General features: G+C 29.7%; 1 protein-coding gene across 18 annotated transcripts in view; it reads left to right on the top strand.

Annotated features, from left to right (window-relative positions):
• hts (adducin 1-like protein hts) overlaps window positions 1-14,707 on the top strand; it is a 224,525-nt gene extending 209,818 nt beyond the window's left edge. For 7 of the 18 annotated variants that reach the window (XM_014424835.2, XM_014424834.2, XM_014424829.2 and 4 more), the window contains 3 exons: window positions 1,354-1,449; window positions 3,207-3,278; window positions 5,613-6,880. In XM_014424835.2, the coding sequence (XP_014280321.1) occupies window positions 1,354-1,449; window positions 3,207-3,278; window positions 5,613-6,862 (1,418 nt within the window). In that variant the 3' untranslated portion in view covers window positions 6,863-6,880. Of the gene's footprint in view, window positions 1-1,353; window positions 1,450-3,206; window positions 3,279-3,661; window positions 3,722-5,424; window positions 5,482-5,612; window positions 6,881-9,679; window positions 9,754-13,546 lie in introns of those variants that run through there. The other 11 variants (XM_067053218.1, XM_014424839.3, XM_014424843.3 and 8 more) reach the window with 8 other exon arrangements.
• The last annotated feature ends 2,748 nt before the right edge of the window (window positions 14,708-17,455 follow it).

The following is a 17,455-nucleotide window of genomic DNA, read 5'->3' as shown; positions in this document are numbered from 1 at the left end:
ATAACTTTTTAGATTGATTTCAATGACTTAAAAATAAATATGTAGTCCAGTAAAATTGAAAATTAACCTAGAAGTAATTGTAAATAAATTTCTTTCAATGGATTATGATGCAAAACTGTTTGAAAAGAGCTTACCACTCTCTGGGTAGAGCATGATATTCGCCTAAATAAATTCACAAAATGTTGACTTCTCATTGTTAAGAAAAAAATATTGGTTTTTGAAAAACTGTATCTAGGAAAATATTGAACGTAAAGATTTCTATTAGAGTTCAATTTAAACCTCATTAAATACACCATAAAGTAGTTTATAACGATTATTTTCCTAAGAATAGTAGAGTCATCAGAGAAAAGTAGTTCTTGATTAGACATGGAAGAAAGCCGGTAAGGAGTGGAGGGACTGTATAGGGCTGAGACAGGCCAAGATTTTAATAACTAAACCCTCAACTTCTAAAACTAAGTGGCTGCTAGGCCTTAACAGAAGCGAACTCTGATTATTAATAGGAGTCTTGACAGGTCACTGCAGACATCTTAAGATATGTGGAGTAGTCCATGATGAAACCTGCTGCTTATGCGGACAGGCCCCAGAGATTGCCTTACATTACATAGCAGGTTGTGGTAGGTATGCATCACTAAGATACAGGCTTTTAGGCTCTGATAGAATTAAAGGAAATGAGGCTTCCTCTATAGATTGGGTGTCCTTTTTGAATTTCATTACAAAGATGAAAAGGTTCAATATAGAGGAATAAGATATATAAAGAGTCATTCCATTGGTTTGTCTTAGGGATGGCAAAAAGGACCAATAGGCCCACTTCCCGGACTTGTTCTCCCCACCATTACCAGTACCAGTAAGAATAGTAGTTTTCATATTTTCAATATAAATTCATGAAATAAGATTCTCTCGTTTTTTGGAAGAAAAAAAAAATTTGTTATGGAAAAACTCTATCTCGGTATTATTGTTCATAAAGAAGTTCATTAGTTAGCTCAAATTGAAGATAGTTAAATGCACTATGAAGTAGTTTATAATGATTTTTCAGCTAATGTTAATGCTTTAGGAGTTATTGGCAATAAAATTTTAGATATACAGTGGTCATTTTGAAAAATCTGCCATATTAAGCTAATAGATCTACAGGGAATAGTAAACTTTTTACCAGAGTGTTTTTCAAACATTTTTACACAAGGAGATCCGTTGACGGAAATTAATTTACACTTTTAGGTATAGCTAAATTTTAGACTAATTTTAATCGACTGGTAAGGATGCCAAGTACCCAAAATACCGATTAAAAAAACCTTCAGATAGATTTTATTGTATAAATTATTCATTAATCATTAACTAATTATATATTTTTTTATTTAGACGAAGACACAGAGCAAAGCGAGAGTGAAGCACTCTCTTCATCTGCTGCTCTGTCTTCTGCTGCACTCATCAAATCTGAGCAAGAGGAAACATCAGGTTAGATCAATAATTGATTAATTATTTAATAATAATATTTATATATAATAATAATGAGTGATTTTTACTCTCGTTAAATACTGAGCTGTATGCTCTCACATTCTATTATCAGTAAAGGTTCTTCCTAACCGTATTTAACTCATTTTTTGTCAAGGGGCATGTATTGTACTATTACATCGTCCAATGTTCAAATCTCCTAAATATCTTAAGTATTGATACATTACCTACAATCGATAAGTTTAAAAGGTTTACTTATACTTGAAGAAGGATGGCTATCCTTCAAACTATAACTTATTTTCCAATATGATATTATATAATAATTAGATTGTATTTGTAACTGCGAGCAATGCTCTAAATAAACATAGAAATCTTTAACTCAGTTTTAATTAATGCCAGACATTTGAGCATTTCACAATAAATTAAACAAAAAATAAGAAAAAAGTAAATTGAAATTTAATAAATAAAAGGATAACATTAGTTTTTGAAAAGAGGGACCTTTTTAATGAAAATAAAAGGTCATTAATAAATAAGAACTTAAAATAAATTTTCTTTAAGATCAAATTAAAAATAATTATAACTTCTGTAAAATAGTTGTTTTGAAAAATAAATAAATGCAACCAATATGCGTAATTATATGTATAATTATAATACTATTGTATAAAAATAATATGTATAGTTAATCAACAGTAATAGGTATTATATAAATAATATAATTATATATTAACAAAATCTGAAAATATTTCATAATAATCAAAGTAGCAAAAAAATACAATCTTAAAAATATTATTATTCAAAGAAAAACTATTTATTTTTGTTTTTCAGGAATAAAATAAAGATAAGCCTGTACCGCTACAACCTATGAAGGGTCAGTACTTTGTAAGGGAGTGCCGTTACTAGACCAATGGTTTTGAAAGGAGGTGATTTGGTCAGAATCATGCTCGACCCCCAAATTTTAACCCAATTAACGTTACCCATTTTATGAGGCTGGCTGGACTCTGGGGGGCTTCCTGAACTCACTCGGTTAACTCATGACTACAGTAACAGAATAAATAATTATCTATCACTGTCAGATTCGAACCCAGGTCCTTGGAGTTAGTAGCACAGTGCCTTACCACCGAGCCATCCCGCACCCCTTCTCAGGAAAAACACCCTTTATATTGCTTCTTTATTTTTCCTAAATTCGAACAATATTTCAGGCTTTTTAGCTCATTATCTAGTTCTAAAATAAAAATAATGTATAATCGACAGTTTTTTACAACAAATTTCACATCGAATTTGAATGAATAATTTAAAAAGTAATTTAATATTTTACTATTTATACATCTAGTTGAATATTATAATTTATAAATCTAAAAAGCTTTTGTGGTTAAGCTATATTTTATAGTAATTTTTATTTTTCCCCTTACTTAAAATTATCTTTACATTATCAGGTGTTATTTCTGAAAAATAAAAACAATAAAGAATTAACGAAAACCCTTTGGGACTTAAGTTGTAACCTTACAACTTATTATTTATAATTAAACTTTTTATTTTATAAAAAATCTATTTTCTCTTGTTTCAAAGAAAAAAATAAAAATGCTGGTAAACATTTGAAAAAATATAAATAAAACTATTTCTGGTTTTTGAAAAAATAAAAAGAAAAGGTTGTCTTTTAAACGTTACCCTATTGAGGCTACCTTACTTTATTGATGATTATCCCCTCATCCCAGTTTAGTTGGTTTATCTTCATAATTTTATGAAATTGCAATTATTTCCAGAACCGAGAGTGCTGCGAATCGAAACGAAAACAGCTCCTGCACCAAGCCAGGCTGAAGTTGTTTTGAGCGATGGTAAGCAATCAGAAAACTTTGCCTGCGTTGTTTCTTTTTTTTATTTTCAATTATCACTTTTAATCTTGATTTTTCAAAAAAATAAATAAATGAATACAAAGAAAAAATCTCGTTAAAAAACACTTAAAAGTGTATATTGAGGATTTCTATTTAAATTTATTCACTTTTATAAGTTAATGTCCATCATTTTACCCGCTAGCTGGAGGGAAACAGTAAGTATGAACCGACGACTGCATGACAATGTTTAGATTTTCTTTTTCTTCTATCTTCTTTCTTTTCTTTTTTTTTTTTTTTTCTATTTTGTTTCTTTTAATTTTCTTTTATTCACTAGGAATGTCTGTTAAGCATAAAGAACTTTATGAGCATGTTATTTTTTATGTTAGATGATTTTCCTGACCCGCATGTTGAACGATCCAAATCACATAGGTATCCTCCGGTACAAGGTAAGGATCAAATCGACTTATTGTCTTTTTCTATTATAAAAATGCACACTCATCAACTTGAAATATTTTTTTTTTAAGAAAAAAAATTCTATCAAATGTAGAGAAATTTGTATTAAGTAATTTTAGAACTCTTTGATTTATTTTATGTTTCCTTGATTGTGTATACTAATTTGTAATTTAACTATCTAGTTAGTCGTTTGGTTATCTCCTTTTTCATTTTTTTTTTTTTTTATTTCTTCATTTCTTGCATGATTGTTAGAGCTCTCTCATCATTGCCAGTGAAAACTGTGGTTCAATTGTATTTTTAATTCTTTCTATCATCATTTATGATTATAATATTTAACTTATACGTATTTGTCATTCTAAATCTCAATTAAATTTTAGATGGCAAACGAAGCTATTTTTATTATATTATTTATTTAATATAAATTTATCAGAAATTAATTGTTATTATAGAGTTGGATGATTGGCCCTTGATTATTTACTCTTCACAATTTAATTTATTATTCATAACTAGAGATGGGATTTTTTATGTGATAAATAAGTCAAAACATGTACATAAATATATGTTTGTTTTAACATAAATAAGGCATTCGGTCATAAAACATTGTTAATTATTGAAATTGCTGATATAATAATTTGATAGAAGGTCCTTTAGAAAATTTGTTTACTTAAAAAAAAAATTTTTAAAGTAATTTTGGTACTAACTTATGGAAATTGACTCCTGGTTGATTTAATTTAAAAGTTTTCATATTGTTATTAATCATGTTTTTATTGCAGAATGCCTGAAATATGTAATAAAAACATAGAAATATTTAGTACAAATAACTTGGATGATATTAAATTAAAATATTCTTTATATATGTATAAATAGTTGACCGTAAAAATTGATATATAGGAAGATGGTCAGGGTTGCGGTCACAAGTGAAACGAAAATAGTTTACAACTATTTTATTTTCCAACGTTTCGCCCCACTTTGTAGGGCATCATCAGGGCTGTCCAAATAAATAAGTTGAACAGCAACTTGCAAGCAGCAAGCTGTTCAACTTATTTATTTGGACAGCCCTGATGATGACCTACAAAGTGGGGCGAAACGTTGGAAAATAAAATAGTTGTAAACTATTTTCGTTTCACTTGTGACCGCAACCCTGACCATCTTCCTATATATAAAATATTCTTTGTTTTTCCTAAATCTTGCAACTTTTACTATTCGCTGAAAAGTGTTTATCATAACAGGTTTTTATCAATTTTTTCATGTTTATTTTTTCAATAGGTCAAATTAATTATCCTTGTGTTTGTTTTGTTGAAACATCACCAAAAATAAGATGTAAACATTTTAAATCTGTAATTGTTTCCATTACTGAGAAAAAGGAATGTATAGTATTAAAAACAGAATTTTCAGAGGTAAAATCATACAAATTGAACTGTTATATTTTTAAAAATTTCTTATTGATGAATCTCCCCTTTTGTTTATTTTATTTTATTCTCTCCTTTATTGTTATTGTTTCTTAAGATTAAACAAAATTTTATGAAAAAAACAATGTATTGTAGGGTTTTCAAAAAAAAAAAAAAATACCTCAGGGCCATCCAAAAGAATAAGATTTCAAATTTTTATTATTTCTTGATTCATTGAATTGAACCTAAGCTTTCACTGTCATTTATCATCAAATTATCATTTTTACTCCTGCATCTTGTAATACCAGTGAATCCAGTTCCAGATGTTAAAAGAAGTTCTTCTGCTGATCGTGCTATTAGCAAAGGTATACAAGCACTTTTTGATTTTTTTTTTTAATTTTTAGTTTAAGCCACTTGTTTGTTTTAACATATAATTGGGAGCATGATTTGTGGGTGTTTGTTGCTGCATGTATTCCTAACCGATTTTGCACTCCAGATGTTGGTGTCGGGCAAGTTGTCAAATGCCGCCTCATTGATGCCTCGACTTTGACCAGGAACAACGTTGAGTACCACAGCGTAGGAACACAAACCAAAATGAGGATTTATATCGACGAAGACGAGGATGAAAATGACATGAAATCTTCAATCCCTGATATCCTTAAAACTGGAATACCGCCTGGAAGGAAAGAGCTAATGTCGAATGTTATCAAAGAGCTTTCGATGAGGTTCGAGAAAAAAGTTGAAGAAGAAACCATAAGCCTTTTGCCTGAAAGAAGATCGCTCATCATCAATGGTTCTCCCACTGGTTTCTCTTCAACTGATGACACGACTGCTTCAGTCGATTTGTCTTATGATGATATGAGTGATGTAAAGAAGAGTATTACAAGTCTTGAAGAACATATCGGGCATGATTTTGAAGGAGCAATAGAATCAGACAGCTCAATATGTGATGTAGAAACGTTACCTGCTAAACTGTTTTATCCTGACTTGACCGCATCCTTGTGTAATAACCTCAGCAATTCACATTGCCGTGATTTTAATACATCTTGCGAATCACTTTTTGCAGAGCAAGACAACATGTCACTTAGGACTTATGTAAGTTCTCCTGATATATCACTTATCGGATTTGATGATATGGTTGCATTCGCCTCTCATTCGACTTCTTGCGAAGACATCACTGAAGATACAGTTATTTCGTGCAAAAAAGGAAATGAATCTGAAGAAAAGGATGATTCCCTAAAACTGGAAAAAGAGTTTTCTGTAATTAATGAAATTTACGATAACAAATCTAATTTGATTGAAGTTATCCCATTTCCTTATGAAAACTCAAATGATATTGAAGAGATTAAGGCTAATAAAAACTCTGAAAATAATAATCTATTAAATAAAGACAATAACAATAACCCTAAAAGTGAAAATTTGGAAAATGACTTTTCGCCCATTTCGGACATTTCTTTATCAGCCTATTGCTATGACAGCAGCGGAAGCCTCAAGGAGAGTAAGCTCTGTTGTGAAGAGAAAAATGACACTTTGTATTCCGATCTAGAAACATGTTCTGATAAAGGATACGAGGGTGATACTGACCGAACGGTTTACGAAACGTTAGTTCTCTCCAAATACACTCTTGACTTCAGCCCCGCATCAATGACTGGATATGATGCCGATTGTGATGAGATGATAACCTCCTTCAAGCAGCCTCCAAATGCTTTGTATACTATATTTGAGGAAACTATTGCAGAAATATAAAATTTGTTTGTGTATCAAGGTTTTTGTTTTTAATTTAGTTATAATTTGGTTTTAAGTTCTCTTTGAAACTTCTTTTTGGCCTGATGTTTTTTGTTATCTTAGTATTTTATATCTCAAGTATTCATTCTTTTAGTTTGATTTTAATTTGCTATAATTAAACGCAGGTATAATTTTGTATTGCAGACATTTTACACTGCCTTATGAATAATGAGTTTTCTTTTTTAAATAATAGAACCTTTATTAGGATGATATATTTGCTTCTTATTTTAAAATTTTTTTTTTTGTATGTTTAGATTTTTATTTACATTGATATTATACTAGATTGGACATATTGTTAAAGTAAATTCGTTTCTGTAGTTTGATTTAGATAATGTTATTAGGTAAGGCTAAGTAATAAAGTAATTATAATGTAAATAATTGAAACGGGTTACTATTAGTTACTTATAAATAATGTAATTTAACTGATTGTAAATTTGTAATTACATTATATGTTGAGATATTTATACTTTCATATTTTAAAAAATGTTTTTTAATTTTATTGTAACTGTGATTGGTATTAAGTTCCTCTTGTATTCTTTTATTTTACTATTTTTTATTAAATGTTTATTTCTCCTGTACTTTTTCTGTCCTGTTTTTGTATTATTTTTCTGTTGTTTCTTTTTTATTTTTTTTTTCTACTTTAACAAGGCAACAAAAAAAAAAAAGGTTAACATTTCTACTAATGGATATGCTTTGCAGTCTTTAACTATTTTTTTTTTCTCTTCACATTTTGAGCTTAAGCTGTTTTCATCTTGGTAGCTTTCTGCTTTAACAAGAAAATCTTGGAGTTTTCTTTTAACCTAGTATAAGACGCCACCTTAAGGTAACAATTTTTTTTTTTTAATTATTTATTTATCTGGTTGTACAATATGAAATGTCACTTTTTGGGATGACAGGGATAATACCCTTAAGACTGGTGCTAACACAGTTTTGCTATGATTTCTGAAATCTCAGTTAAAGTCAATTATCATCCATTGCACGAAAAAAGTTTAATCTTAAAACCGGAGTAAAACTTAACTAGGCAAGGATGGCCGGTTAAACTGATTTAGAGAGAAACCCCAAGTAAACTATACAAGAAACCTTCCATAGTATCAGCTACAATCTGTTTTCTAGGATCAATATTTTATATTATATTATCTCTTGTGACTTAATAAATTAAGGAAAGCCAAATAATGTTTAATTATTCCTTGCTATTATATTATTTATCTATCAAAATGTTAAATTAAAACACCAAATTGTGATAAAGCTGAAATGTTAGATAATATGCACAGAATAAAGAGAAAATCATTATTGGAATGTATGGTACCAAAACCAACAAAATAACATTAAAAAATATAACAAAAGATAATAGGAATTTAGAACTTATTATGGTGGCGTTATAAATAAAATCTGAGCATTTTGATCATAATTATATTATAAAGCTTTTACAATTTATTAATCATTATAAAACTGGCAGGAAACGTAAGTGTAATCTATCTTAATGTTATCTTCAGTAACCTTGGTAATGTCCTAAAGTTTAACTGTACACCAAAAACAGGTCATTCAGTTATATGAGTTTTACTGTTACTCATTGAAAAATCTTAGTTATAACCTAGACTGGTGCAACTGGCACTTATTCCATTCATTAATTAATTTTTTAATTCTCTTGTCATTCATTGATAAACTTGAATACTAATGAACTAAAATTTTGGTAAAACAATTGTATTCTTGTCTAAGTTTTAAAAACTCAATTTTCGGAAAATAAATGTGGATATTTAAAAGGGGACATTGGTCATAGATTGATTGGTGAGTACTGAAGAACTTAAAATTTTAAATTTCAATTGTTTTCAAAATGGATTATGTTTGTACTGTAGTAATTATCTCTTTCACTCTTCAAAATTAAATTTATTACCTGATTATTAAATAATTCATCTAATAAAAGTGACATTCTATGTTATACTATCAGATGTGATAGGTGTGAGTAAATGTAATATTTTTAAATTTGTGAAGCTTTTGTTATCGTTTTCGGTTACTCAATTGCTTTTTTTCCTGTGTTCGTCATATACTTTGTGAGTCAGTTTGGAATTGTTATTAATATGTTTGTTGGAATTATTGATATTTTTAATATTATTAATTTTTATACTGAGTTGAATAGATTTTCTTCATTAAGACTATTAATTCAGCCATCTTTAATAAACTTTTCTGTCAAAATATTATAAATTTTTGGCGCCTGAACAGGCCATCTTTATTTAGTCTTTAAAATGTCATTTGGTCTCAAAATTGCCATATATTTTTAATAAAATTTTACTAAGAATGCCTTATGAGTAGTCAAAATGTTGCTAAAACATGAAATATTATGTATTGGTCTTCAGCTAGAAAATCTATTTTTATTATTTTATTAAATAAATTAATAACTCCTTATTAATGTAATACTAAACCTCATTAATGTATGCGGTATTAATTTAGGTTTACAAAAATACAATTTATTCACACCTTTTAGTTTAATTTCTTTCTCTATCAATTCTTACGGTTCTATCATTCTGTTTTTCTTTTCTTTATTGTTCTTAATTTTTTTTTTTTTTTTCGTTTAAATATATAAAGTAAATTCATAGTATTTTATTAAAGTTTCTTATTTTATAATTACAATTGTAGGAAGATGATACGGGTCGCGGTCAAGACCTGTGTGATCTTGACTGCCCCCGAACTCTTTTCCAACAATCAGTTACAATGTTATGATTATTGGTTTTTATTTATTATTTATTTTTTCAAAAAATATGATCTTTTATATGTATGTCATAGGTGAGAATACGTACAACGGGGACCACTCAGATGCTCATCAAAGCACTTTCTCGCAGAGCAGCAAGGAGGTGAGCGTGAGTTACCTTTTATATATCTACGCTTTTGTGGTTGTGAGAAGTAGTTTAGTTTTATGTGTCTTTTTTTTTTTTTTTTTGTTTTGCTTTATTCATTTATTCAGTCAATATAAACTTTGGCGCACTGTATTTAATGTCAGTTACTTTGTAATTTGGAAAATATGATGTAATGTAAAGTGTTGGGGCGAGGGGTGTTTCGTTAATGAAAAACTGACCTCTTCCCCAGAGTTAAATGTTCACTGGTTTGAGTTAAAATAAAAATGGAGGACCTGAAATAAATATCACACACAAAAAAATAAAATAATGGGGAGAATGAAATAATAATAATAAAAAAAATAATAACCTTCCAAGTGATTCACAAATTTTATTAAATTAAAATATGAACAAAAAAAAAAATGAACTGGTGTGTTGTTACAAAAAATAAATAATGAAGTGTGAAGTTAAAAAAAAATATTTTGATATACATATGTAAAAAAAAAAAAAAATTCTCTTTACACAAAATAATAAGTTAATAATTAATTTAAAATAATAAGTTAATTAGAAGCAAAAAATAATAATAATGGCACTGGTCCCACTGCCTTCAGTATCATCCTGCGCATGTTACACCTCCGCAATGTATTTATACATACTAAACCTCCTTATATCCCTTATTTTTATGTATAAAATTAAAATTACAAAATTACTTATAGTTTTATAACTAACACAATTGAAAATCACTTGGAAAGTAAATAGAAAAATTAACCTTAAAAAATGAAACTTTTGGGCTTTAATAGTAAAGTATAAAACATCTTGTTAATAGATGAAAAATCCCACATTTAAAGATCATGTACTTTTTAATTCAGATATTCCCTGGGTTGCTTGTAATATACAATGTTGGGTGATATAATAAAAAATAATTATAATCATATGTAAGAATGATGTTGACTGAAATGGATTTGAAATAAATTGTTCATGGTGAAAAGGAAAAGAACACCTCTATTCTCGATTAATTAATAATAAAAACTGATTATATGAGGTTCAAGCCAAAAGAGTGTTCAATATGGTATGTTCAATTAGTATTGTTAATAAAGTAAATTTTGACTTTTTTAATCTGTGAGATGATTGTGCATAATAAAAGATATTACAATTTTACTTGGCCAATGATTTGAGGTTCTTGTTCTTCATTTTCCTTCTCTCTCATCTAGACCTGTATTTCTCTGCCTGGGAGGGGTTTAGGATTCGTCTCTCGTACTACAATTTACTACTCATGAGCTAAAAAATGATGTTGCTCTGATCTCAGAGATTCTGTCCACCGTGGTGTTTGTTCACATACTTGGCTCCAGCACCCCTAATGGTTCATTGGTTTGCCAATAGATGGCAGACATTTGTTGATCCTTTTTATATTATAATGGACAGTTTTAAATGATCAATCTCTATCATATACAATGATCAAACTATGAAGAACTAGAGGACATTTTAGCTGAGAAAGTTGAGGAATCACCTTAAGCAACCTTGTGTCTAGAGCAGTACCAATTTGATTTCGGCCGTAGTGGTTCAACTTTCATTTCATGGGGGTACCACGATATAAGAGATGTGAGAGGATAACCTCTCACAAAAATTTACTTTTTATAACGTTAACTTTCATTGTTATTCCTGTTACTGCTATCTTACGGTTCTTTTGAACCGTCTTTTAACATATACTGAGTATTGTGTTGTGAATTACATTGAGATTTTCTCTCTATTTTTTTCTTATTACTATAATTGCTTCTGTTATAGTACCAAGTTCCATTACACATTACCAGTTATCATACCAAGTTACTATAAATATCGGCACCCGAGGTTTTGCAATCCGGTCTATCTATGTTTTATGTCTATTTGAAAGTTTGTTGTCATCAGTAATGCTTTGTTCATATTAAGCGATGAAAATGAAGAAAGACTGCTCAATTATCAGAATTTATTACATCGTAGAAAAACTTATGAATTTCTGATCAGTGCTACTTTACTATTTTTTTTCCCAAACCCTTACTTAGATAGTCATTAAAATTATGCAGTGTTTCTAAACATGTTTTGGTTTTTTTGTTTTGCTTATATTATTGTCACTCATAATTATTTATGTAGATCTATGAAAAGAAGTTAAAAAATAATGCCAAATATAATTGCACCGCATGCTGTGTGGTTTCTCTATAATTTTTTTTCTGCTGTAGTTAGATAACCTAAAATAGTTTAGAATTATATGTTGTATATTTTTCATCCATAATCGTTTTTAATTTTATGTATACACTTAAAGTTTAATTCCATTTCATTGATGAAACATTCTCATGTTTTAATTTTTAATTTGTGTAAGCCATTAAATTAATTTTTCATTTGGATTTTTTAATAATAAGTTCATTGATTTAGCGCCCTCAGTACAAAACTTAAGAGTTCATCAGGACTAAAAAAAATTATAAAAACTAAAAAAGGATTCTTAACATGGTAGGAGTATAAGATGACATGAATTATATTGTCAACTATGGTAGAACTATGAGATGATATAAAAAATCTAATCCTCAAGAAAATGTGTTTTTAAAAAAAAATTATTTAAACTATAAATTGAATCATTTTAAATATATTTTATTTTATCATTTTATATCATTATCAGATTAACTGGATAATAAGCATAACAGAGTTTTTATATAAAATAAAAATTGAAGGAAACTAGTCATAAATGCAAAAATGGATTCAGAAATATATTACTTAATTTTAATGTATGATAAATTAAATGAATGGTTATCTAATGATAAATCTCCAGCATTTAGGGATTTGGAAATATATTACTTTTGTAATGAATGGTAAATTATTTCAAGAAATAAATAAAGGTGGTTATTTGACAGTGGGAGTGGATAGCTCATTGATAAGGTACTGTGCTTCTAACTCCTAGGACCTGGGTTTGAATCAGGCCGTGGCAGTTACTGTAGCCATGAGTCAGCCCTGTGGGTTCGGGTACCATCCAGGGTCCACCCAGTCTCACAAATTGTGTACCCTTAATTGTTTAAAAATCTAGCAGTCGAGCGTGATTCTGACCAAATCACCTCCTTGCACAACCGTTGGTCTAGTAACAGTACTCCTTACAAAGTACTGCACACTCATTAACCCTTCGTTGGTTGTAGTGGTACCGATTTAATTTAAGTTATTTTATTGAGATTATTTCGTCAAATAATCGTTATACGCTTAAATTTATTCGATAGGTACATTATTTATAAAGTTCCCAGGTCTATAACCAAGTAAAATACATCTTGGGTTAACATGGAGCAGCTATTTCTTAGCCCCAGAAATTTGAAAATTATATATACTGGTACTGGTCTTCACAAGCTGCCTTTTTATGCAGCATTCCTTGACATTTATAGTTTTCACAGGAACTTTTCAAAGTTTTCCCCCAATTGCTATTCTGATTAGATATATCTTACTTCCAGTTTTCTCTGTTTAAACTTTCCTCTTTGCTTTTTTTTTTAAATATTATCATTTAAAGCTTCACTACTTTTCAACATTATTAAATAATTAACTTTATAAATACTAAAAGTGACCTTGGAGAAATACTGAAACAGAACAGTTTCAACTGGAGATGAAACAGAACAGTTTCAACTGGAGATGAAACAGAACAGTTTCAACTGGAGATGAAACAGAACAGTTTCAGTTGTTTATGTTTTCTCCGTAACATAAACAACTGAATGGCTGTTAGTTGACCAATGAATACTACCTCAATTTAGTTTAACTTGGATATGATATGATAAGGATTCCAATTCTTATGATAAAGCTTATTTATCTTTTTTGTTGGCAGGGTTCTCCTACAAAGGATCTCTCAACAGAAGACTCTCCGAAGAAGGACAAGAAAAAGAAAAAGGGATTGAGGACTCCTTCATTCCTGAAAAAGAAGAGCAAAAAGAAGGCTGTGGAGTCATGAGCGCTCGATATTGATGTCAAGAGCGACGCCGTCGTACTCTTTACTACCACTGCCCCCTGCTCCATCCTAAGTTTAGGTGCTTCGCGCAATCTGCGCCTTCTTCACACAGCCAATCTTCGCTCATCCGTTTCCTTCAGCAGAACCATTTTATCAATTATTTACATTTTTTATGTGCTTATCAATGTACAGGCAATACATGAATTTAAAAAAAAAGAAAAAGGGAAAAAAAATAAAAGAAAAAGAGATATAATATATAAATATATTATTATATATATATAAATAAATATTTAACTTTATGTGAAAAAAAAAAAAAAGAATATGAAATCCCATTCTCTGCCTCGAAGGCAGTTCGTACTTGTATTAATAATTATTATTATTGTTTGTAGATCGATTATAGATTTTTCATTGCTCCCGCGTATTGAAAACGCTTTTCTAATGTTTTTATTCAAGTGGTATTTTGAATAAAATTTTATTGTAAAACCAGAGAATCGATGCAAAAGAAAAAATAAAACAACTTTAAAAAAAAAAGAAGAAGAAAAGTGGTTTTGTTATTTACATCAGATGAAATGGTTAGCATCTAAGCCGAAAGTTTTCTTATTGCCATGTTTTATAGTTAAATTAAATTAAAAATATAGGCACAAGGAATTTGTTTAGAAAGTAGGCAGCTTAGGAGAGAAGCGCAAAGTCGGCCAAAAGTTTCAATTAAATGTTATAGGTCTCTTGAGTCCGTTTTTATTCAAAATGAAAGCCTCGAGAGCATTACCACAAAATGTTTTATGTAAAAAAGATTATTGATGTTAAAATTTTTTTTTTTTAATAATATTTGAATCAAATTTAATGTTCACATTAATAAAAATTTGTGAGCCCTGTGTTTTATCATTGTCCGTTTTCTCACACTCGTTCTGGAAGTTTTATTTTGCTTTCTTTAATGCTGCGTTTGAATATGAAATGACACCACATTTTTGTGTATTTATTTTATAAATCCACTTTTTATTGTACTATTACACAACTGTTAAATACATTTATTTTGATTGCTAATGTTTCTTTTCATCTTACCTATTTCCTGTATTTTATTTTATTGTTTTAACTTTTTTTTGATGATTCAAAAGTTTAAAATAAGTCGATAAATAAAATAAAAGTTTAAAATTATTGTCGGTGGTGTATTATTTATTATAGCTTATGAAATGTAATGCCAATGTGCATTAAATATTTCATCATAATACTACTCTCAGTAAATATTGTATGGTTATTGATTTGCAATCTGTAAAAATAACCAGAATGACTACTTAAAATCTTCATATAGATGGTTAATAAAGAAAATAACAATTTTCTATTAACAAATTATGAAGAAGATGGTCAGGGGTGCGGTTGCAAGAAAACAAAAATAGTTAACTAATTGACCACGCAGAAAACAGCCCTGATGAAGCTCCACAAAGTGGGGCGAAACTTTGACAAATAAATGGTTGTTAACTTTTTTATTTTATTGTGACCGCCCTCCTGACCATCTTTTTCATAATTTGAATTAATATGGTCAATTACTTATATATATAATTTTCTATTAACGCATTTGGTTATTAAAAGAAAATTAATTTTGTATAACATTGTGTTTACCTCATAAACTAATGATATTAGTAAGTTTTATATATAGGGACCTCTATATGGTCAGTGGGAAGAATGACAGTAAAACCAGATTTTGACATTCAGATTGATCATGTAGGGGTAATATTGATGGATTACCAAGAAAATTGGATCATTCAAAATTTGAAATGGAGGGAAGGTTGCTAGTGCTTTGTACATATCATGCATTTCACTTTATTCTTGCCAACAACTGCCAAACAATGGCAAAATAAGCTTTCTGTTTATTGCAAATCGAAAGAGAAATTACAGAGTATCCTTACTGTTCTATATCTGATTTACAAGTAAGTTTCAGTCCGACTGATGAAGTCAATCACGTCTGTCTGGATTTTGAATGATGATTGTTATTCCAATTTACTGAGTACGAGTCCTTTAAGTGTGATATGACAGTTAATATATTATTAGTTCCTTTTAGTTAAAAATAATGTAAAATTATTGATTGATTTATTAATTGTTGTAACACTACAACCCATAAGTGCACAATTCAGTATTGTACCAAATCTTCCGGTAACTAGTTATGAATGAATGAAAAAATAATTTTATTCTGGGACAAAAATCCCCTAAGATGGTTCAGACATTACGATTGATTGTCTGGCAAACATTTTGAAAGTTTCAGTGTAGAGGTCAAAATAACATTAATACATTAGGTTAAATTATAATGTATAATAGTGATCAACAATGGCTATATACATTGTTCACATTAATGCAGAGGTTCAGTTATGTAGTAAATGAAGGAATAGGTGTTGTTTATTGGAAAGAATGGAAATGGGAATAGAATTCCAGAAGGAGGATGCATGTATGATGAAGGATTTGCTGAAGCTGAAGTAGAGGTTTTGTGGGAGGGCTTATATAAGTAAATCTGGGAAGTTAGAAAAATAAAGTTGGGATCTGATATTTAATGAATGGATGGATGAGTGTAGAGTGAGGATATCAAGGATATTGGTAGGTTTTTGAATTTAAAGATTTGGAATAGGAAAACATCAAGGAGGTATTAACTTCAGAAGACACGAGAGCGCCTGAGAAACCTGAAGATAAATCTTACAAAGCAATTCATGAGTCTCTTCAGTCTCAACTCTAGACCAGCAGATAGCCCTCTGTAGACCAAGAGACTGTAGTCAAAGTGAAAGAATACTAGGAGCAACGGGTATTCTAAAGGACGGAATCATGGAATCTTAGGAATTGTTTAAGTTCTGTTATGGATTTTCTTGTGATTTGGGAAGTATGATCATTTCAGGGGAGGTGTTGATCAAATGTGACAAAGGGTTTTTATTGTGGAGTAAAAGTGAATTGGTTGGTTGTTAAGAAAAAGTATGGGAAGGAATAAAGCCAATAAGAGTGGCCTTGGTTTTTCCACCATTAAATCTCAAATCGTTTCATGCTAATGCATTAATGCTATCTATATCTTCTTGTATCTTTTTGTTGATCTCAAGCATCTCAGAGGGATGGGAGGATAGGTAGATTTGGAGATTGTCAGCATCCATGCGAATGATAAACGGATTCATGGAGATTTTTTATGTAAATGGAGAAAAGGGTTGGTGAATGTGAGAACCCCTGAGGAACCTCCGAGTTGTTGGAATAAAATCATTTTAAGACCGATGGGATAAGAAGAAGAGGAACCACTTTAGGACTCTATTTGATGTGGAAGGATTTGAGGTTTAGTGAGGAGGATCTTATGGTTAACTGATTCAAAGGCTCTCATAAAATCAAAAAGAACAAGCATTGAGATTTAAAGATTGGAGATTTTAAATAAAGCAGATCAAATGGAATGATATGAAAAAAACAGATTGGAAATGATTAAGGATAGTTTTCTGCTTGTGGACTAATCTTTCAGGTGGCTTGGAAACATTAGATGTGGTACAACATATAAGACTCTCAAAACTGCGATGATCTGGACATATTGCAGGAATGGATGGTGATTCTCCCATTTAAAAATTATTATTTGGCCATGTGGAATGAAAAAGAAAAAGTGTGCAACCACATCTGAGATGGGCAGACGAGGTTAATGGCGATGCACAGATATTTTTGGGAACAAGAGCTTGGCCGACTCTTGCGCAGGACAGAGAGAAATGTAGGTGTTGTCTAAATGGGGATAAGACCTGTACCAGTTTGTAGTGCCTGTGATAATGACAACCCACAAATTCCTTAAGCCCT

The sequence above is a fragment of the Halyomorpha halys genome, unplaced genomic scaffold (assembly GCF_000696795.3).
Source record: "Halyomorpha halys isolate HHAL.00 unplaced genomic scaffold, Hhal_1.1 Scaffold480.1, whole genome shotgun sequence".
Lineage (NCBI taxonomy): Eukaryota > Metazoa > Arthropoda > Insecta > Hemiptera > Pentatomidae > Halyomorpha > Halyomorpha halys.
This window is presented reverse-complemented; position numbering and strand designations above follow the sequence as displayed.